Source organism: Camarhynchus parvulus, chromosome 13 (assembly GCF_901933205.1).
Source record: "Camarhynchus parvulus chromosome 13, STF_HiC, whole genome shotgun sequence".
Classification (NCBI taxonomy): domain Eukaryota; kingdom Metazoa; phylum Chordata; class Aves; order Passeriformes; family Thraupidae; genus Camarhynchus; species Camarhynchus parvulus.
This window is the reverse complement of record NC_044583.1, coordinates 18,022,350-18,043,358: the sequence shown is the minus strand read 5'-3', so window position 1 is coordinate 18,043,358 and position 21,009 is coordinate 18,022,350. Positions and strand designations below refer to the sequence as shown.

The following is a 21,009-nucleotide window of genomic DNA, read 5'->3' as shown; positions in this document are numbered from 1 at the left end:
AGGTACTCACTGGAGTTGGTCTGGGACACTGAGGTGGCCGTGGTGGTGGTGGAGGTGGTGGAGGACTGCGTGCTGGAGGAGGTGGATGGAGATGCTGCAGATGCAGGGCTGCTGGTGGTGGGGGTGGAGGCCCCCACGGCCTGGGCCTGGGCTGCCAGCATGGGCGTCAGCTCTGACTGCTGGATGACCTTGACCCCGTCCGGTTTGCTCCACGCCGACTCGCGCGTGCGGGCGTTGTAGAAATAGACCTGGGGAGAGCAGCCCTGTCAGCCACAGCTCACTGCAGGACAGCAACCCAGGGCAACCCAACCCTGCCCCAGGCTCACAGCACGGCACCCATCTCACCTTCCCGTCTGGAGTTTTGTTCTCTACCCAGATCTCCTCAGCTGGGGGCATTGCTGGTGTTCCCGGCGCAGAGACCGGCGGCATTCCTGGAGGGAACATCATACCAGGAGGTGGTGGCATGCTACCCATGGGAGGAGGCATAAATGGTGGTCTCTAAAGGCATATAATAACAATAATGATGATAATGATAACAACAATATAATATCAAGCAATTTTCCTTTCTTAGAGAACCAGCACACACTACACCAACAGTAAGGACAGCTGAGCCAGGCTTGGAAGCTTCCCTAATAATCCAGTGCTCCCAGATCAGGGAATGTGCTTCCAGCCAACCCCCCACCCATGGCAGAACAGCTGAAGCCATCACTTCTGAGATACAAAAATCCAGACACCTAAAAAAGGTGGAATGAACAGAAACGTGGTCAAAGTCCCAAAGTCCTCTCCTGGAAAGGAGAAAATATTTCAATGGAAGGAAGAGAAAGAATGGAAGAGCTGTTCCCAAACAGCTGCTGTTCAGACATCACCATCTGTGAACCAAATATCCCAGAAACTCAACGACCCTCCCAGGAAAGACATGTTAAAAAAACCTAAATTACAAGTAAGCATCCAGTTTGCCAGTACAGCTGAGCAGTGGGCTTAATTAAGATCCATTACACTCCTAAATTTCCCACTAACTAAAATTCTAGCTAGTGCCAATTAAAACAAAAAAATGGTGAAATTACACGTTCATTATTGCATGATAAGAAATGCTGACCTGTCCTGCACACAGTTACCTGAAAGCCTGAACACTTGTTTGTAATTCAAAGTACATTCAGTTCTTTCATTTTACTTATTTACTCGTACTGTTTGAAATTCCCTATATGCAACAAGTACAGCGAACACTTTCCTGTAAAACAGATGACAGAGCTCACAGAGTTCTTTAGCTTACTCTGCAAACACCTACAGCTGCCCTAATTATCCCCATCACTCCAGCTCTAAGTGTCACCCTGAGCCCTGGTGCTGGGCCACCCAGGGCTCCCGTGCCACAGGGAGGGGGTGGCTCCGTGACAAGCTGCACCCACAACTGCAGCTGTACCCCTGGCAGCTGCCGGTGCTGCCACGTCCTTGGCTTCTGTTGGGAGCTGCCCTGAGATCCAACTTTCTGGCCTACGAGTGGTGTTTTTAAACCTTTAAATCCACATACCAAACTAGTAACAATTATTTGCACTAAATACTACTAAAAAAGGAAGCCAAGAGTGCATGGATGGCATTCTACACAAACAAAAAAAGCCCTCAATTCAACTGCAGCCTGCATTCTCTCCCTTGTTCTTCCCCAACAGCTCCTGCACTTGCTTCACCATGAGCTTCCTCTTTCTTGCTGTTACAACTGTATGAAGAATCCAGTGAGAAGAAGCCCACCTTCCACCTGCTACATCTCCTTTCCCCAGTCCAGGAGTAAAACCACATGGGCATTTGGTGCCAGGCGTGCAGCCAGGGTCCCAGCACAGCCTGGGCCCTGAGCACAGCTCCCCCCATTGTGACCACAGGCTGTCACCATCCCATCTGGTCGGGCATGGGGCAGGGAGTGCAGCCTGAGCAGAGCTCAGTGCCAGCCCAGCTCAGACTCCCAGCCCAGGGCTGGTGCTGCTGAGGAGCTGCAGACTCACAGCCTGTGTGACAGCCGGGAGCAGCAGCATACCCTGGGTGGAAATCAAACACAGGAGACACCCACAGCCAGGCCTGGGATCCAAAGTAACTCTGCTTAGTTCTCCAAACTGCAGTTCAAATAGTGGATTTAATCCATACTGGCACGTGGGACCATTCAGCTCCTCAGCCTGCCCACAGCCCGCACAGCACTTACACTGCCCTAATGGGAAGGCACCTCCACAAAGCAATTAAATATCAGCACAAGGCAATTAAAATCCATTTCTCATTCACAAAGGTGCTGTCCCTTGCAAACTGTTCAGGCCTCAGAAAATCAGACACAAGACCTTAAAGCATCCATCAGTTTAGCAGCAGAAGGGCTGAGCAGAAGCTGTATTTGCACACCACAGGTATGCAGTGGTGTGCAACACCACACCTGAGCCCTGTGTTCTCATCTTGCCTTGCTGTTTCCTTCACCCATTTCAATGTCCATTCTCATACTATTTCCACACAACCACAGAATCAATTACATTGGAAAAGACCTCCCAGCCCATCGAGCCCAACCTGTGCCCAATGCCCACCCTGTCACCCAGCCCAGAGCACTGAGTGCCATGTCCCATCGTTCCCTGGACATGTGCAGGGATGGGGACTCCAGCATCACCCTGAGCCCCCTTTTGTCCAGGCTAAGCCCCTCAAGACCCCTCAGCTGCTCTCATCAGACTTGTGCTCTAGACTCCACCAGCTTTACTGCCCTTCCCTGGACATGCTCCAGACCTCTATGTGCTTCCTGAAACTGAGGGGTCCATAGCTGGACACTTCCACGTGTGTAAACAAACGAAAAATCCCTAAATCCACTTAACCAACCCAGGAGAATTCCTTACCTGTAGGTGCGGAGGCCCCATGGGCGGGGGGATCCCCCCCGGCGGCGGCATCGGGGGCATGCTGGGGTCGAAGGGGGGCCGGCCGAAGGGGGGCCGGGGCGGCGGAGGAGGGCCCCGCATCATGCCGAAGGGCGGGGGCGGCCGCAGGAGGGGCGGGGGGCCCCGCAGCACCGCGCTGGGCGGCGGCGCGGGGCCGCGGAACCGCAGCGCCTGCTGCTGAGCCATCCTGGGGAGAGAGGCACGGGAACACGGTCACTGCTGCTGCCGGGGACGGACCGGGAAACTGTCCCGCTGGGACAGGGCCCGGGAAAGCCGGGCAGCACCAACAGCAGAGCACAGCATGCAGCGGTTAGAGGGTAAAGCCAACTGTGCAACTACCTCAAGATGCACTTCTGCTACACCACTCAGGGTTATCGGTCCTCACTGTGAATTTCCCCCCATGTCAATGGATACCCAGAGCAGGGATGGGGTACGCAGCCACTGGCAAGCGCATCCTTCCTTATCCGCCGGAGCGCCACGAGCACGGCCGGTGCGCCGGCTCCTGCTGCCGGTGCGTCCCGAGCCGCGGCACCCGGCGGGGCCGGCTCTGCCAGGGGCTGCCGGTGGCTCGGGTGTCCCTGCAGGCGGGGCCTGGCCCTCGCATGGGCTCTCGGAGAGCCCTCGGCCCTCAGGAGCGGGCAGAGCGGCTTCTGAGCGGCTCCCCCGGGGCCCGGGGCAGCTTCACCCGCCCCTGAGCGCACTGCGGTACCACGGGCGCATGAGGAACAGACCCGAGAGAACCCAAGGTTATCGGACGAAGGGCCACGCCAGACACGGTCTGTCCGCGCTCCGTGGGCCCCGCCGGCCCCCGCCCGGGAGCGGCCCCGGCCCGGCGAGCGGGAACAGGGCCCGTCCCGCCGCACGCGGGGCCGGGAAAGGAGGCAGGAGAGCTCCCGCCGGCCCTCCCCGCCGCACCCGGCCCCGCGCGGCAGAGCAGCCCGGCCCGGCCTGGCCCAGCCGTACCGGAGGTCGGTGCCGAAGCGCTCGCCCGCCGCTGCCACCGCCTCTCCGTCGCCGCCGCCGCCCCGCTCCGCCATGGCCGCCACCGTCGCGCGCACCCGCCCCGCCCCGCGCGGGGCCCCGCCGTGTCCCATTGGCTGCCCCACCCGCCCGTCAGCGCGCGCGGGGCTGAGCCCGCTCCGCCATTGGCCGCCGCGCCCGCCGGCTTTGAAAGGGGGGAGCCGGGCGCGCCGCGATTGGCCCGCGCCGCTCGCGCCTGCGGTCACGTGAGGAGCGACCCGGGGAGGGAACCGGAAGTGATTCTCACGCCGTAGAGGGAAGGGGAGGAGCAGTATCCAATCAGGGGTCGGAACCACGCGCGCCAATCACCGCCCGCAGCCGGCGGTGAGCGCCCCCCGCAACCAAATAGGGAATGTCCCGCCCCGTGACGTCACAGGGCACGGAGCCAATGAACGATCCTGGAGGGGGAGCCCGGCGGCCTCTAGGGGGCGCTGTACGCACGGGGGCCCGAGGGGTACGGGGGGTCTGGGGGATCCGGGGGGTCTGGGGGATCCGGGGGGGCTCCGAGGGATGCGGGGGCTCCGGGGGATATGGGGGATCCGGGGGTCCGCGGGGTCTCGGGGGTCCGGGCGATGCGAGGGGCTCCGAGGAACGTGGCGAGTCCGCCCGGGAGCCCGGCACGCGGGACCGGGACGAGAACGGGGCAGCGGGGGAGGCACGGCCCTGCCCTAACCCTGCAGCCGGCCTGTCCCGGGTGCCCGTGACCCGCACCCTGGCACGGGCGAGCAGAGCGGCTCCTCCTGGGGACGCTCGGCAGCGACACCGGGAAAGCCCGGAGTTACGGGTGTGCCGTGCGGGGAGCGCTGCCCGCACCGGGAGCGCTCGGCACGGGGGGACATCAAACACTGCCCGCACCGGGAGCGCTCGGCACGGGGGGGACATCAAACACTGCCCGCACCGGGAGCGGGCGGCACGGAGGGGACATCGCGCACTGCCCGCACCGGGAGCGCTCGGCACGGAGGGGACATCGCGCACTGCCCGCACCGGGAGCGCTCGGCACGGAGGGGACATCAAACACTGCCCGCACCGGGAGCGCGCGGCACGGAGGGGACATCGCGCACTGCCCGCACCGGGAGCGGTCGGCACGGAGGGGACATCGAACACTGCCCGCACCGGGAGCGGGCGGCACGGAGGGGACATCAAACACTGCCCGCACCGGGAGCGGGCGGCACGGAGGGGACATCAAACACTGCCCGCACCGGGAGCGGGCGGCACGGAGGGGACATCGAACACTGCCCGCACCGGGAGCGGGCGGCACGGAGGGGACATCGCGCACTGCCCGCACCGGGAGCGGTCGGCACGGGGGGACATCAAACACTGCCCGCACCGGGAGCGCGCGGCACGGGGGGGACATCGCGCACTGCCCGCACCGGGAGCGGGCGGCACGGAGGGGGACATCGCGCACTGCCCGCACCGGGAGCGGGCGGCACGGGGGGGACGCAGCTGCAGCGCTCGGTGCGAAGGAACCGCCCCGGATGGCCGAGGGCAGGGCCGCGTTCCCGGGACGCAGTCCGGTGGTGACCGTCCGTCTGGCTCTTCCGTCCCCAGCGGGTTCTGCGACCCCACATTTCCCGTTCCTCTCCTGCTCTCAATAAAAAGATCTGTCTTTTCTTAAATCGTGACAATAAGGAATTGCTGGGAGGCCTTTTGGCAGTGGTGAGCCACAGAGACTTTTGCACGCTCCGAGTTCGCTGCGGCGTCTTTATTCGTGTGTTTTGCTTGAGGCTGCTGCCCCGCTGGGGATGTGGGGCAGGTCAGGGGGTGCTGGGGCTCCCCGAGAGCCCGGTGTCCTGCTCGGTGTCCGGGGTGGCGCAGCCAGGGGCTCAGCGCCCGGGGGATGCGGGGCACGGTGCGCGCTCGCTGTGCCAGGGCAGGGCATGCAGTCGGGGCTCCCTCCCGCCCCGTCCCCGCCGCATCCCCCCCACCGGCACTTTCTGATGGCAGACTTTAAAACCGGTTTTGCCCACGAGTGCCCAAATCCCCTTCGCACAGTGGGGCTGCCTGTCTTCCACGCGTCTCTCATCCTCTTTTATCTCCCCGCTCCCCGGTTGTCTGCATGTTTTATTGATGTCAAGCTAGCAGGAGCAGCTGCAGGGCCCTCTCGCAGGTTCGGGGGGGCTGGAGCTGCCTCTGTACGCCAGCCCCCTCACCTTTGTGTTCTCACAACATTCCAGTCGGGAATTGTCGGACTGCAGCTCCTTCAGGAGCAGGTAGATTAGCGGTGCGCTGCAAAGCACGAGTCACTTTGACGAATCTGCTGGCAGCTCCCTGTGCTGCAGGACGTGGCTCTTGGCAGCAGAACAATTTCCTGTGATTGATACGCACTCCCCTGGATTTCATTGAAACCAAGAATTCCAGTGGCTAACTCGCTGTTTGCCCGGACACCCTCCCTGACTCCCGGTGGGCTCTGGAGTGCCGGTGCCAGGGGACTGACCAGAGGCTCTGTTAATCCCTCAGGAAGCCGTGGCACTGCTCCCGGAGCTGGGAGAATATTGCTGGCCATCCTCCTTGGGGAGCGGAGCTACGGCAAGTGCTGGAGCCAGGGGAAATCTCTCCGGGGGAATCCCAAACCCACACCCACTGCAGAGCCAGTGGATCTGCTGATGGAGTTCTGCAAATGGAATGGCTGTGGGTCCACTGGGTGTCCAGGTTTTCCAGAGAAGTCTGCAGCCCTGGTTCCCCTGTCTGTGCTGCCAGTCCTCCCCAGAGCTGTTGTCTCCTGGCTGGAAAGCTGCTGGCTGTGGTGCACAAGATACCAGCACAGAGCTGTTGTGCTGCTGCCACTGCTGCTGCTGCTGCTGCTGCCCCAGAAATTGTTCCCAGGGAGGTTTTAAACCGGGAGCTTTCTCAAGTATTTGGATATCTGTAGTTTTTAAAAGGCTGTTTGTGACACAGCCTGACTTCTGTACCAGGCATATGGGAAGGAGTCCTGAAATCCCCCAGGGTGGATGTTCCCTCTCAAACCTGCCCATGTTCTTGTGTTTTCTTGGTCCGAGGTGAGTGGTGTTCTTCATCCTCGTTGCAGCTCTGTGCCATGGGCTGGTTTCTGCTCCAAGGTTCCCTCTGGCTCAGTGTGGCAGCCCCTGGTCTGCTGTGGCTCCCACTGCTGACACTGGCCCCTGCCGTGGAGCTGCAGCAGCCGTGGGGCTGTGTCGTCTTGGAGACACCAACATCCTGCCATTCTTTTTTAATTTTTTCAGGTTTCAGGTTGAAGTGTGATGACAAATTAAAAATTTTGCCCTGGGCTGTCTGCAGGGCCTCTGGGCTGCTGCGGTGCCAGCATCTGCCGGGGAGAGCCCCAGATCCCCCCGTGCTGGGGGCGGCAGAGGGGGGAGGCTCCTGCTGGCACGGAGGTGCCCCGCTCTCCCAGCCCCCTCGGCCTCACCGTTCACTGCTGGGCTGGGGCTGAAGCCATTGGGGATCCCCCCATCCTCTCCAGCCGTGGGGATCTTGGGGGCCATGGCTGCTGTGCCCCTGCTTGGCCTTGGAGCTGGGCTGGCCCGTTCTGAGGGCATGTGAGGCATCATCTGGGCATTGTGAGGAGCAAGTGGGTCTGGGCATTACTGAAATTTAACAGGGCACCTCCCTGTGCGTGGGCACAGCCTGGCTCAGTATGCTGCGCCCAGGCTCTGGGCACAGAGCTGCCCGGTCTGGTCCCAGGCTTGCCCTGTATTTACCTGAAAACATCCCATTTTTCTCTACATTTGGAGCCTGCAGATTCCCTCCTACACGGGGAAAGGGAGTGCAGGCTCAGCCATGGTAAGAACAGCAGATCTGGAAGGTGCCCTGAGTCAGAGCAGGGGTTAGCCCGAACGAGCTCGCTGGAGGTGATGGCTGGAAAGAGCCCAGCAGAGCAGAGCCAGCCCGGCTGCCGGCAGCACATCGCCTCTCGCAGCTCCTTGGCCAGCGGGGACGGTGCCACTGGCCCTGAGAGTCTTCTGAAAGCATCGGAGTCCCGTGGCTGCATCAGCCAGGGCACAGCTGGGAGCAGAGCCTGGCCGGGAGGGCGCTCGGCTGCACCCCGAAATTCTGGGAGCATCCGGGGAAAGTTCTCCTGTCTGAAACCAGCCGCGGAGCTGACACTAATAGAAAAAGACCACTAAAAAGCTGTATGATATTCTGCTGTGCTCCCGGTCCCTCTCTCCCTCTGTTGCTGCTGGCATTTTATGAAATATTGATGTGCCTGGGTGCTGCCGCTCTCCCGTGCTCTCCGCACCGCTGCCGCGGTCGTGTCGGCCCCGCGCCGGCCCGGGGAGGGGCTACGGAACGGGACAGGGGACGGGACACGGGACGGGACACGGGACGGGCTGAGAGCCGGGTCCCTCGGCGGAGCCGAGCAGCTCGGTCCCGCAGCTGGGGCTCCTGGCCGGAGCAGGCGGGGGCTCCCCACGGGCTTGGTGATGCCGTGCTCGCTTCCCTTCTCATGCCAGGCCCTTCTCCTGCTCCTGACCACGAGTTCTGGTCCCCCCGAACGCCCTTCTCCAGCCCGTCCTGCCGCGGGCTTCTCCTCCGGCCTGCCGGAGCTCCGTCCCCCGGAGCTCTGAGCGCACCCGGTCCGGACGGGGCTGGCCGGGCTCCCCCGTTCCCGCACGAGGCTGGCCGGGCTCTCCCGGTCCGCACGAGGCTGGCCGGGCTCTCCCGTTCCGGACGGGGCTGGCCGGGCTCTCCCGGTCCGCACGAGGCTGGCCGGGCTCTCCCGGTCCGCACGGGGCTGGCCGGGCTCTCCCGGTCCGCACGGGGCTGGCCGGGCTCCCCCGTTCCGGACGGGGCTGGCCGGGCTCTCCCGGTCCGCACGGGGCTGGCCGGGCTCTCCCGTTCCGGACGGGGCTGGCCGGGCTCTCCCGGTCCGCACGGGGCTGGCCGGGCTCTCCCGTTCCGGACGGGGCTGGCCGGGCTCTCCCGGTCCGCACGGGGCTGGCCGGGCTCTCCCGGTCCGGACGGGGCTGGCCGGGCTCTCCCGGTCCGCACGGGGCTGGCCGGGCTCTCCCGGTCCGGACGGGGCTGGCCGGGCTCTCCCGGTCCGCACGGGGCTGGCTGGGCTCCCCCGTTCCCGCACGAGGCTGGCCGGGCTCCCCCGTTCCGGACGGGGCTGGCCGGGCTCCCCGTTCCGGACGGGGCTGGCCGGGCTCTCCCGGTCCGGACGGGGCTGGCCGGGCTCCCCGCAGCGGCGCTGCCCCTGAGCAGGCAGTGGCGCAGGGTGGGCTGAGGGGACAGCCGGGGCTCCTCCGTGTCCCCTCCCCGCGGGACACGCGGGTTTGTGCTGGCCGCGCGTGACAGCGCGGCCGGGGAAGGACATCGTCCTCGGAGCGCTGCGAACGCGCCTCCTCCCCCGAGAGACCCGGCGCGCTGCGGCTCGGGGTTAATATTTCATGAGGTTCAGGGCTGGCTCCGAGCTGCGGCCAGACGCGCTCTCGCTGCCGCTCCCGCAGGGGCCCGGGGGCCCTGGCGCTGCGGCCGGTGACGGCTCCGTGCCATTCCAGGGGGCTGCTCCGATCCGGCTCTCCCTCGGCTGCCCGGGACTGCGGTGAACTGGAGCCAACCCGCTCCTCAGGCCCCAGCTCGGCTGTCCTGTCTCAGGAATGGCATCGGTGTGAAATCCCAGGATGCCTCATCTCATGGCCAATTTGCTCAGGTTTCCTCGGCGGGGGCTAATGTGTTTTCCATGTTAACGTGCCTGCACGTGGCGTCCAACCTGACTGCAGCATGGAGCCACTAATCCTACATGACTGGCACACATGCCCCGCTGGCAGGGGACAGGGCTGCGTGCGCCACTCCTCCGGGGGCTTTTGCCTGGGCTGACCCCAGAGCGGCTCACCTGCCTGGCGGGAGCATCCACCCCAAACACAGGGATATGGGGAACTGCAGCAGGATGATTCCACTGACACCAAAAACCTCTCCACTCTAAACAGGGACTGAGTTATTCACTTCCCTTGCCGAGCTCCGAATGCTGAGCTCTGATGGAAGGTGGTGCCTTGGTTCCCCTCCCAGCTGTCCAGAGTAAACGGACAGAGATCTCTCTCCTCCAACACTTACAGTAACCCACCCTGGGCTCAGGCAGCAGCGCCAGGGGCAGGCAGTGCCAGGGGCAGGCAGTGCCAGGGGCAGGCAGTGCCAGGGGCTGGTCCCAGTGCTCTGGCCCCAGCACCCTGCTGCTCGCTCATGCCAGAGCCCCAGCACTCCCAGCTGCAGACTGGGGACCACAGCTCCCAGCCCAGGGCCCGGAACAAAGCCTGGGCAGCAGCAGAAACCACTGTCCTAAGGAACATTTTTATTTCAAACCGAATGTGTCTCCTTGGGAGGAAAAAGGTCCTTGAAGACTCAGGAGAAGGGAAACCCCGAGGGCAGAACGTGTGAAGGAAAAGGAGATTGGAAGTTTGGAATTTTGCAGCTGAAAACCAGTTTTCTCTGGGAAAGCAGCATGGCTCCAGCTCCAGCTCTCCTTGCCAGTGGCTGCTTCTTGGACCATCATGAGCATGGGCCTGGTTCTACACCAAGCCAGGACCCTCAGCAGGTCCTGCTGCTCCCACAGGACATTGGTGGCTGATGGGGACATGCACACAGCCACTCACACGTATGTGCACACGTATGTGCACACACACACGCTATTCCCACCTGCCCCACAGCACCTGCTGCCTTGCTCCTGCCAGCCCCCCAAGCCCCTGAGCCCTCTCTCTCTCCCATCCTCCTCACACATGCTTTTGTACATCTAGGAGCTCCCACCAGCCCCCTCGTGTTATCAGATGTGCTGCTATTGATTTCCTCCCTGCATTTGTTTTTGTTATTCATTATTAATGGGATCATTTTTCCATCCTTTGTGCATGAAGGCAAATTTTGTGTAAAAATCAATTGAGTGAGCAGCGCCAATGGCTTGTTTGGTTTTCTGTGCTTTCATCTCCTGTGCACAGATCCCGGGAGACAGAGAGCAGGATATTAAGGAACAAGCACAGAATAGGGAAAAAATAATAAATCAATTTTTAGTGGTTCAGAAACCATAGACAGGGAGTTTGCTGCTGAGTCCCTCACACGTGTACTGGGTATTTCCTATTTCAGCAGGTTTCCCTTTCCCCTGTATCTGGGCTGTCACTGAAAGGGAATTCCCTTTCTCAGCAAATTTCACCGGCATTTTCCATTTCACCTGTGGGAGATGGGTTTGTGCATGGGATTGCAGAATCAAGTGTCCCAGGTGGATCCCTCAGACCTACCGCCCAGAACAAGGAGCTCCAGCCCCAAGAAAATCGTGAGTCCCGATCCCCAGGCACCTGGCGAGAGAGATGGGGCAGCGGGGAGTGCGCGGCTGTGATGTGATGGCAGCTTCCCACAAACCCGGAATTCGAGCACTGGCTCCATCCTGCCTCCCATCGCCTGCTGGCCGTGCTTGCTGGCTCCGGGGCACGGCTCGTTATCCTGAGGGGAAACGCGGGCAGCTTCTTTGTGCCCCTTCAGCATTAAATACCGGTTCCGAACTCTTCCGCCGAGGCTGAGAAAAGTTCATCCCCAGCTCCAGGAAGATTAAATGCGCTTCCTGTATCGCAGCGAGTTTACCCCAGAGCACCAGAGCTTTGGGAGCCAAACCCAGCGGCAGACTAAGGCACCAGTGATGACCAACCAGGACGTACCTGACCTCCAGAGTAAATGTCAAACGAAGGGATCAGGTCCTGTGTGTGAAATCTGGGCAGAGCCCCCCGTCCAGAGCACTGCCGGGAGAAAAGGAGCCGGGAAGGAGGGAGGGAGGGAGGGAGGGTGAGCTAAAAGCTCAAGGGTCTTAAGGTGTCCCTGGTGAACCTGTTGGAGGTGAGGGGGAGCTCAGAGGAGCTGCTTTGTGGGGCAGTAGCTGCGGGTTTGAGAAAGTTCGTTTAGGATTTGTTTTGCATCTCTAAGGCGCTCTCCAGAGCTGTGCAAAAGGGACAAATGCGGAAACGTCCAAACCCACAAAGCTAGGCAGCGCAAGAGCAGCCGTGAGAGAGACAGCGGTGATCCCTTTGCCATTGTGGGAGGAAGCCCGGTCCGATGTCCCCTCTGCAGGTGTGCAGGGACAGAGGCGGGGCCGTGAGCCGTGAGCGAGGGTGTTCTGCACTGCCGGGTAGGAGCGGGCTCGGCGGGGCTCAGCCTGGGCTTAACCCGACCCGGGGGACGCGGATCCCGCCCGAGAGCAGCGCTGGCCGTTATTTCTGCTGCAACACAAAGGATGTGAGGCCGCGGTGCCCCGGGCAGTGGCACTGCCTGGATCTGGGCTGGATCTCCATTCCCGTGCCAGGAAAGACTCCCGGCCCGGCGCGGCCGTGCCCGCTCCTCCGGTGCCCCGACGGCCGCGGGGCCGGTCCCCAGCCCGGGGCAAGGCGGGGGCAGCTCCCAGACACACACGAGAACGGGGGAGGAGATAAAGGCACATCCTACCTGTAAAAACACGGGCCTGGAGCCCGCAGCTGCGGGGGAAGATGCCGTCGGAGCTGCCCTCTTTATAGTGCGGAAGGCAATTAATATTGCGTCGCCCCTATTCTAAATTTTCAGAGCCCACAATATAATGTAATGGCATAAAGGCATTTTTTGTTAAAGGACATTTGATTGGGGAAAAATCGCTGAGGATGATTGGGAAAACGCCATGCGAGGAAGAGAGTTACCCGCGAGGAAAAGGCGAATTCGTGAGATCGTTTCCTGACGGGGGAGGAGGGTGAGACCCAGTTCTCAAGTTCGATGTTTGTCACTCATTGAAATGCTAAAATGGAATATCCAGGGGAGGCTCACGCTTCGAACATTAATCTTTAATCGTTAAGGTGCTTCTGGGAATCGCAAATAAAAGCCCTTTCCCCCTCCTGAACACTTTCAGAAACGAACCCGGTATCGATTTTGGCGGGGGGATGTTTCCGTTTCCCCGGGGCCGGGGGCGGCGCGGGGACCGGCGGGGCGATGCCCGCTCCCGTGTCCCGGGGCGTCGCCCCGCTGAGGGGCGTTTATTGAGGGCGCGATTGCTCTCGCAGGTCATTTCGGGTATTCCCGTCGGCGCTGCGGCGCGGGGCGGCGAGGAACGACACGTCCCGGCGGGTTGAAAAATAAAGCTTTATTGGGGAGCGGGGCGCGGGGCTCGCTCGCCGCGGCGGGACGGGGCGGGACGGGGGGCGCGGTGGGAGCGGCTCTGCCCGGACCGCGGCCCGGAGGCCTCGCCCGCCCCAGAGCAGTTCGGGGACCCGCGGAATGCCGGGCGCGCCGCTCCGCTCCCCGGCTCCGCGCCCCGCCGGGCTTCTGTCCCGGGCCGGCTCGGCGGGGCGGGCCGGGCCGGGCCGGGCCGGGCCGGGGGCGCTCAGGGCGGTCCGTCCCGTCCCGGCCCGTCCCGGTTCCGGGGCCGCGCCGCCGGGGCGGTCCTGGCCGGGGCCGTCAGTGCACCGCCGAGTATTTCATGCGCTTCTGCTTCTGGCGCTGGTTGCAGAACCAGACGCGCACCACGTTCTTCTTGAGGTCCAGCTTCTCGGCGATGGCCGCGATCTTCTCGGCCGAGGGCCGAGGCTGCAGCGCGAAATACGCCTCCAGCGAGCGCCGCTCGGGCGCGGCGATCGAGGTCCGCCGGCGCTTGCGCTCGGCGCCGGGCGGCGGGTCGGGGCCGGCGGGGCGGGCGCGCCGGGCGGCCTCGGCGCCCTCCAGCCAGGCCTGGAGCACCGGCCGCAGCGCCGTCATGTTGTTGTGCGACAGCGTCAGCGACTCGAAGCGGCAGATCGTGCTCTGGCTGAGCGAGCCCACGCCCGGCAGCTTCAGCGCCGCCAGCGCCGCCCCCACGTCGGCCTGGGTCACCCCCAGCCGCACCCGGCGCTGCTTGAACCGCTCGGCGAACGCCTCCAGCTCCCGCGGGTCCGCGGCGGGCGCGGGAGCCCCCGGGGCGCCCACGGGCACGGGCAGGGGTCCCGCGGCAGCAGCGGGCAGCGGCGGCGGCGGCAGCGGGGCGGGCAGCGCGGGGGGCTCGGCCAGCCCCGCCACGGCCAGCGACGGCGAGAGGTGCTCCAGCAGGTCGCCGCCGTCCAGCGCCGGGTGCGGGAGCGGGTGCGGGTGGGCGGCGAGGGCGGCGGGGTGCGGGAGGGCGGCGGCGGCACAGGGGACGCCGCTCATGGCGTGGAAGGCGGCGTCCGGCTTGAAGTGAGGGTGCAGGTGGTGGCCCTTGGCGTGGGGGGCGATGTCCGCGGCCGCCAGCGCCTCGGCGCGGGCCAGCAGGCTCTCATCGAAGCTCCCAAATATATTGCCCTGCAGCTGCGAGCAAGAGCACGCATGGCGAGGTCAGTGGGGAATTCTGCCATCTCCGCCTGAAAAACCGGCCCCGGCACCGCGGGTCCTCCCCGGAGCTCAGGTCATAAAAATTAATAGGAAGACAGCGGCCCCGCTCCGCATCGCGCGGATCAGGGGCGGCGCGGGGGGGGGGCGCGGAGCCGCGACGCGCGATGGTGCTGCCGACATGAAAAAAACATTAACCCGGTGCCTGTCAGAAAATGCGGCTCAGAGCGGGAATTGCGCTGCATCCACGTACCTGCGGGGCCGGGAGGCAAACTCTGCGCATCGCCTCGCTGCCGGCGTGCAGGCTGGGGAACTTGGGCTCCTGGAGGGCGGCGGGCACGGCGAAGGGCTGCTTGGCGTCCATGGCCATCATCTCGGCGCGGCCCGCGGGCGGCAGGCCCCGGGCATGGGCGCGGGGCTGTGTCTGCCCTCGGCACTGCCCGAGCGAGCGGTGTTCGATGGCAGAGCTCCGCCGGCGCCCGCCCCGCCCGCGCTCCCGCACTCATCTTACACCGGCCGCGCACGCGTGATGCTCCCGGGCAGCACCGGCCGGGCACGGGCGGCGAGACCCTCCGGTGCCCCGGGGCCCGCCGCCCTCAGCCCCCGCCTGGGGCCGGGAGCGACTCGCAGCCCCCGGGCCACCCCCGCTGGAATCCCGCTCTTCCCTCGGCCGGCAGGTCCCGGGGGAAGAGGGGAGGAGCGGGCGTTTCTCCGTGGGCAAACCCGCGGGCTGACATCTGAAGCAGAGGGGCCGCCGTCCCCACACCCAGCCCCGGGACAGCGGCTCTGAAGCTGGCATTGTTCTACTGCTGAGCGGCCCTTTCATTTCTGCTCTCCCAATCTTCACATTTCTTCAGACATTACTGTACTTTGAGACACCAGAGATGCAAATATTTTGCAAAATTCGAAGTTCTTAAGCAAAACCAAAACCTACTCCGAGATTTAAAGTTTCCAAGTCTTATAAGCCTCCGTAAATACGGACCAAGAGCCGAAGGAGCTGCTGTCTGGTTTCTGACAAACTGATCGTGGGCAGAGAAAAGAAGCGGTGCTGCTGCGGTGAAACGGGTTCCTTTGGGAAACACGGACCGAGCCCAGATCGCAGGATCAAGGACGGCTCGGGTTGGAAGGGGCTCCCAGGGCGGCTCGGGCCGGCCGTGCGGGGAGCGGCGGCGGCGGGACGGGAGCGCGGGGCGCAGCACCGCGGACAGCGCCGGCAGCGGGGCCGCGCTGCTCCCGGCCCGCTCCGCTCCCGGCCCGCTCCGCTCCCGGCCCGCTCCGCTCCCGGCCCGCTCCGCTCCGCTCCGACCCCTCCTCGCTCCCGGCCCGCTCCGCTCCCGGCCCGCTCCGCTCCCGGCCCGCTCCGCTCCTGCCCTGTTCCGTCCCGTTCCGCCCTGCCCGGGCTCCGCAGCCGGGCCGAGCCGGGCCGAGCTAGCAGCTCCCTCCCACCCGAGGAACCGGCGCGTTGTGGCGAAGCCGCCTGCCCTGATTTATGATAAAACATTTAAAGGAAATCATTTATATTTCAGAGGCCCTAAATAGCTGCATGAAAGTTTTATCTGAAGTGGCACCGCTTTAAAGGCGACCCTGCTTGCTGGGAGTAATTAATAGAGGGATAAATTTCAGGCCTTTGTTTTGGTTTGGTTTGAACCCTCTCTTTATTTAGGGCTGTCTGTTAACGCCAGTAAACAAGATGTGAAGGGCGGATGCAGAGCCCCACTAGCGCCTGCTTGTCAGAGCCCGACTCCCCGGGCCCGGCTCCGAGGGTGCTCGCACAGGACTGGCAGCTTTCTCCGTCTCTCTGCTGTTGCTTCATCCTCTCCCAAGTGAGGAGAAGCTGCCGGGACCCCGCACGCTCCTTCTGCCGGTCCCGCTGTTGCTGCCACACCGAGCATTGCCTGTGTGACCCCAGCGCCGGGCTCGGGGTCGCTGCCACAGCCCAGAGGGTCCCTCTGCCCGTCCCGGGGCAGCTCTCCTGGCCACCGCCTTAAGCACGGTCCTTCCCTCCCCTCCCACAGGCAGCCGGGCTGGGCAACGCAGCTGCTGAGCTCCCTTTAATTAATGCCGTAAAATATTGATGCTCCTGGCCCTGTCTGCTGCCGTTACACCTTACAGCCGGGGGAGAGGAGTCCAAAGGATAAACAATAACAAGTTAAAGGAGCCCAGATGGTTTGCCGTCAGAAACTGTCTGCAGACTCAGAGGTGTCACTGCAATAGATTTCAGAGATCATTCACCTACTGGTAAATAATTAATGACATTTCTGGAAGAAAAAACCCAGACCCATACTCTGATGAGACATTGCTGGTGACTCATTGGAAATCTGAAGGCAAAAGTCAGATTAAAAGCATGTGCTATTTTATCCTTTGTCACAGTTCATGGATTGTTATCAATTTTCCTAATGCATCAAAATATTCTGTTCTTATTTAGATTTTAAGTCAAAGCTCATCACAGAGTGGTGCCAATAGGTTCTAGGTTTCATTGCATGAACTCCATTTAGTTTAAGAAATTTCCAGTACATGCTGACACAGGAGTGATGTCCTGTGAATGTTTGTGAAAGTTTCCTGGGAAGTTTGAAATAAAACCATGAGTTATTTAATCCACAGTTATTGCTGGTACCCTCTCTGCCATGGGCTGGGGGCAGCACAATGTGTTACAGTCACAAAGCTGACAGAACCTGAATCTTTAAATGTTCAGAACAGCCACAGGATGTGCTGCACATCCAGCCCCTCTGGAGGAAACAGGGACAGCCCCCTGCACCTTCACACGCAGCACCTTCTCCCCTTCTGCTCCTGCTTTGGAGGCTTTGCTCCCCTCCCCAGCTCCCCTCGAGGCCTGGCCAGGTCTCACTGTCCTGCCCTTGTGTTTGTCTTCACTGCAGATCCTGCTTCCCGACCTGAGCCAAGGTTTATGTGATAAAATAACTTCTGTTGCTAAAATGCAGCCAGTTACCAAAATCATAGAATCAGGGGATGGTTCGGGTTGGAAGGGATCATCCCTGGGCTTTGCTGAAGCTCAGGAGGTTCCATGGGCCCACTGCTGGAGCTCACGTGCCTGGTCCATGTGGAGGAGGAGGAGGAGGACTAGAGCTGACTCTGGAGGTTCCTCTTGTGAGCCTCAGAGCCCATTTCCAGCACCCCACAGCTGTGAGCCGTGCTGCACCCCGGATGATGCAGTTGTTCCACTGCACAATCTGATCGAGGAAATATCTCCAGTTACCCAGACAGTCAATTATTCATCAGCTAAATGGCCAAGCATCAATTACCTGGCCTGATTCTCTTATTCATTAAGGAGATTGAAGAACCCACCTTAGCAGAGCAAAGAAAAAGTTGCTAAGTTACAGGAGCTGTCTGTGGCCGCGGCAGCGTCGGGCCCCAAAGGAAAGGGCCTGGCACTGGGGCTGCTCTGGGTCTGCAGGGTGTCCTCCAGAGCCCTTGCTGGTGTGGAGCCAGTTCCACTGCTGGTGTGCAAGGATGGGCTTAGGGAGAGCAGCTCGGGGTCAGACTGGGCCTTGGGTGGAACCATGGGGGCTGAAGGGGGTTTTGCAGAACTCGGAGGTTAAAGGGAGGGACCAGGGCAGGAACCATCGTTCTGGGAAGTTTTTAATACGGGTGGGGATGGGATGGAAAGTGCTTCAAAGAGCACAGCTGCCAGTGGCATCACAGCAAGGGTGGGCTTCCTGTGCAGACAGGGAGAGTTGCAGCTCTGCACAGCGGGAGCCACCCCACACAAACCACCAGAGAGAGCCCCAGAGAGACCCAGCACTGGGCCAGTTGCTGAACTGCCTTCCGAGGAGAGGCGAGGGCAAGCATCTGGGATCTGTGCATTGCTTCAGATTAAGTTAGGAGCGCTTTCTCTCCTGTTCTATAGTTAAAATCCAAGCAGAGCTTTGCTGGCTGCAGAGGGGCTCTTGCCAAGCAAAGCCTTGGGCACGTCCTTGGCCTCAGGGGGTGGCACAGGCAGCTCCAGGGGCTGAGAGGGTGTTTGTGGGGGTGAATCCCAGAGCAAACCCCAAAGCCTTTGGCATTAGCAGAGCATTGTGGCCACATCAGAGCACAAGAAGTGCTGAAGCTGTGCTGCAGCTCTGCTGTGCTGGGTGACAGGGGCAGGACAAACAGCCTTGTCCAGCAGCAGCAGGTGGAAAGTTCAGCAACTTAGTTTTGAATTTTTCAAGAAGCAAGGTTTTGATTTGAGATCCCAGGAAAACAGGTGGCCACTTTCTTGGGAGTGGCATCCTTTACTCACTTGTAGTGTACATGAATTATAGAATTTTTTACGTGTATCATTCACTGTAATTAAAACTTCAATAAAGGACACATCAGTCCCTGATCAGAACAAGCTCTCCCTTTCCCTCCAGAGAGGATGGGAGCAATGGGGCTTTCCATGGGTGGAACAGAACACTCAGCTGCCAGGCATCTGGTTATATTTGCTCCTAATTCTAGAAATACATCTAAATGCATCTAACAGGACTCTGCCACAAGAAGTTAATGAGGAACAAACATTAATTATTCATGCCCTGAAACAGTAGGTCTCCTAATGTTTTTGCTAATCAACAAGTGAAACAGCTGTATGTTCTCAGGCCAGTCTTGGGGGGACAGAAGAACAACGCTGGCACGTTGGGCTGCCCCCAAAGTCTCACCCTCGAACTCAGTGAAGGGCGTTTGTTCCCAGCCCAGCACAAGTGTGGGAGCACGAGCAGTCCTGGCCCTGCGCTGCCCCGGGAAGCGCGGACAGAGGGAAGGGGCAGTCTGCTCCCGAAGCCGGGTGCTCCAGGAGCCCCCTCACTCCCCTCGACCCGCGGGTAACCCAGAGCCACGAGGAGCAGCTGAAGGGAAGAGTGGATGGAAGTGTTGTCTGACAGAGCCTTCGCCACGAGAGAGCACACAGAGAGAGGTACGTGATGTTGAGTTGACTTCAAATAATTTTCACATGAATTACTAAAGAAATGTATAATTTATCAGTGTTTAAATAAATCACTGGCAGGAGTGCTTTAAGGTTGCCGGCGCAGGACGGGCTATAATTAACTCGCACGTCACGGGGCGCAGGCTGCTCCGGCAGCGCCCCGCGACTCCGCGAGGCTCGGAGAGACGCGGCACAAAAGGAATTCGGCTCCTAAAACGAGATGAATGACGGCAGAGCAGCCACAGCCCTGGGCTGGGGGCGGTGCCGGTGCCCCCGCGGTCTGAGCTGCTCCCGCCCTGGAGGTCCGGGGCTGTCCCCAGGGTCCGCTGTCCCCAGGGTCCGGGGCTGTCCCCAGGGTCCGGGGCAGGGTCCGGGGCTGTCCCCAGGGTCCGGGGCTGCCCCCAGGGTCCGGGGCAGGGTCAGGGCCAGTGTCCGGGGCTGTCCCCAGGGTCCGGGGCAGGGCTCGGACGCCCCCTGGAGCTGCCCTGGCTGAGCCCGGCTCCTGGGAAAAGTGACCCCGGTGCAGGCTCTTGTCCCTGACTCCCCTTAGCTGGCACAGGGCCACTGCTGGGGCCCGGCTGTACTGACAGGGGCCACTGCTCCTGCTCCTGCTCCTGCTCCTGCTCCTGCTCCTGCTCCTGCTCCTGCTCCTGCCGGGCTCCTGCTCCTGCCGGGGTCCCCTCTGGCCTTGGCCGCTCTGGCCCCCAGCTGGACGCACCCAGTGCTGACAGCCCCTGCCATGGGCTCTATTTGGGCTGAAGTCTCTTGATCACATAAAACGTATTTTTGAACTTCAAATCCAAGAGATGTTTCTGACAAAAAATGTGTTTTCCAGATGCCATGAAAAAGTAGTGAAAACCCCTGGATTTTTGGTGGGGAAAAGGGGGAAGCTCCAGGTGAAGGAGGCATCTGGCCCATGGCACACGAGGCCTTACCCTGCTCAGTGCTGCCCAGCTCCCTGCACCCAGACCCCTCAGGGATCAGCCTACCTGAGACTACCACTGGAAATTGTCTGTGGAATGATCCTGGCGAGAAAGAAAGTGCTCTAGTTTATGAATTTAGGTTTTGATCATCACAGTTGTAAGTCTGTTGTGGAATAAAGTGGTGGCAGCATATGAAAACCTCCAGAGAAACATCAGACAAACTTATTTTTCCCTTTTGAAAGTCCCTTGTATCAGTGATCTCACCAGCAAAGGCCCAGACATGTTACACAACCTGCTCCAGAGGACAGAACTGGGTCCCCCGTTTCCAGAGCTGAGTTAAAATTAGATTGTCACTTTTGGGAACCCTCTCCAGAGGTTACTGCTGTATTCCATACAGCCTCAGCTGGAGACAACAAAGAGATTCTTGGCCTGACAATTACACCAACAACGTACCTTCATGTGACTGTTCCCTTCAAATGGCTCCTGTAGACTTTTGCACCCTTCCAAGGGGCTCCTGGCAGGATTGTGGCCCAGGGCTGTGGGAAGAGCAGTCCCACCCTGCTGAACGTGGCTGCTGTGCTCAGGGAACTCTCAGATCACATTTGGAATGGCTGGGGGAAAAATACATCCAAAACCACACACAAACACACAAATGCTACTCCCCTTCCAATTCTTGTGCATCCTTTTCCATTAAAATGAATTTTAATGGTACAGGAAGCAGCAAGAACTTTGGCCACTGAACCTTTCCTGCTCCTTCAGGATCTGTCTACTAAAGGACCTTGCTGCTTCCTGCAGAATGGGGCTGGTTGGTGGCTGTGGACAGGGACAGGGGCTGGGGCAGATTCGAGTTTATCTCTTGGCACTGAGGTGCCTCAAAGCCATAGGTTTGTCACGGAGAGGCTCGTCAGCAGCACAGGATAACAGGTTTTGTATCACCCTGCAGCACCTGGACACAGCAGGTACAGGGCAGGGCTGCAGGAGGGAATACCAGGAACTTCTGAAAGGGCCAAAGACCAAACATAAAGTTCATAAT

The 21,009-nt window shown here is 61.2% G+C and overlaps 2 protein-coding genes across 6 annotated transcripts in view; both read right to left on the bottom strand.

Moving 5' to 3' along the window:
- The window catches only part of TCERG1 (transcription elongation regulator 1), a 28,525-nt gene extending 24,603 nt beyond the window's left edge, over positions 1 to 3,922 (bottom strand). For all 5 annotated transcript variants that reach the window (XM_030957281.1, XM_030957282.1, XM_030957283.1 and 2 more), the window contains exons 1-4: positions 3,849 to 3,922; positions 2,847 to 3,072; positions 346 to 498; positions 11 to 248 (exon numbers count right to left, since the gene is read on the bottom strand). In XM_030957281.1, coding sequence (XP_030813141.1) covers positions 11 to 248; positions 346 to 498; positions 2,847 to 3,072; positions 3,849 to 3,922 — 691 coding nt within the window. The remainder of the gene's footprint in view (positions 1 to 10; positions 249 to 345; positions 499 to 2,846; positions 3,073 to 3,848) is intronic.
- A 9,352-nt stretch (positions 3,923 to 13,274) lies between these two features.
- POU4F3 (POU class 4 homeobox 3) lies at positions 13,275 to 14,529 on the bottom strand. Its single transcript, XM_030957533.1, has 2 exons — positions 14,410 to 14,529; positions 13,275 to 14,135 (listed from the first exon to the last, which is right to left on the bottom strand). Exons 1-2 carry the CDS (start codon positions 14,527 to 14,529, stop codon positions 13,275 to 13,277), a joined length of 981 nt encoding a protein of 326 aa, XP_030813393.1.
- Between the last annotated feature and the right edge of the window lie 6,480 nt (positions 14,530 to 21,009).

Bases quoted from the DNA above. Each gene is read 5' to 3' on its own strand.
- POU4F3 (XM_030957533.1), bottom strand. From the start codon at position 14,529: ATGATGGCCATGGACGCCAAGCAGCCCTTCGCCGTGCCCGCCGCCCTC. The intron at 14,136-14,409 runs GTACGTGGATGC...TCTTGCTCGCAG, and splicing joins TTTGCCTCCCGGCCCCGCAG to CTGCAGGGCAATATATTTGG.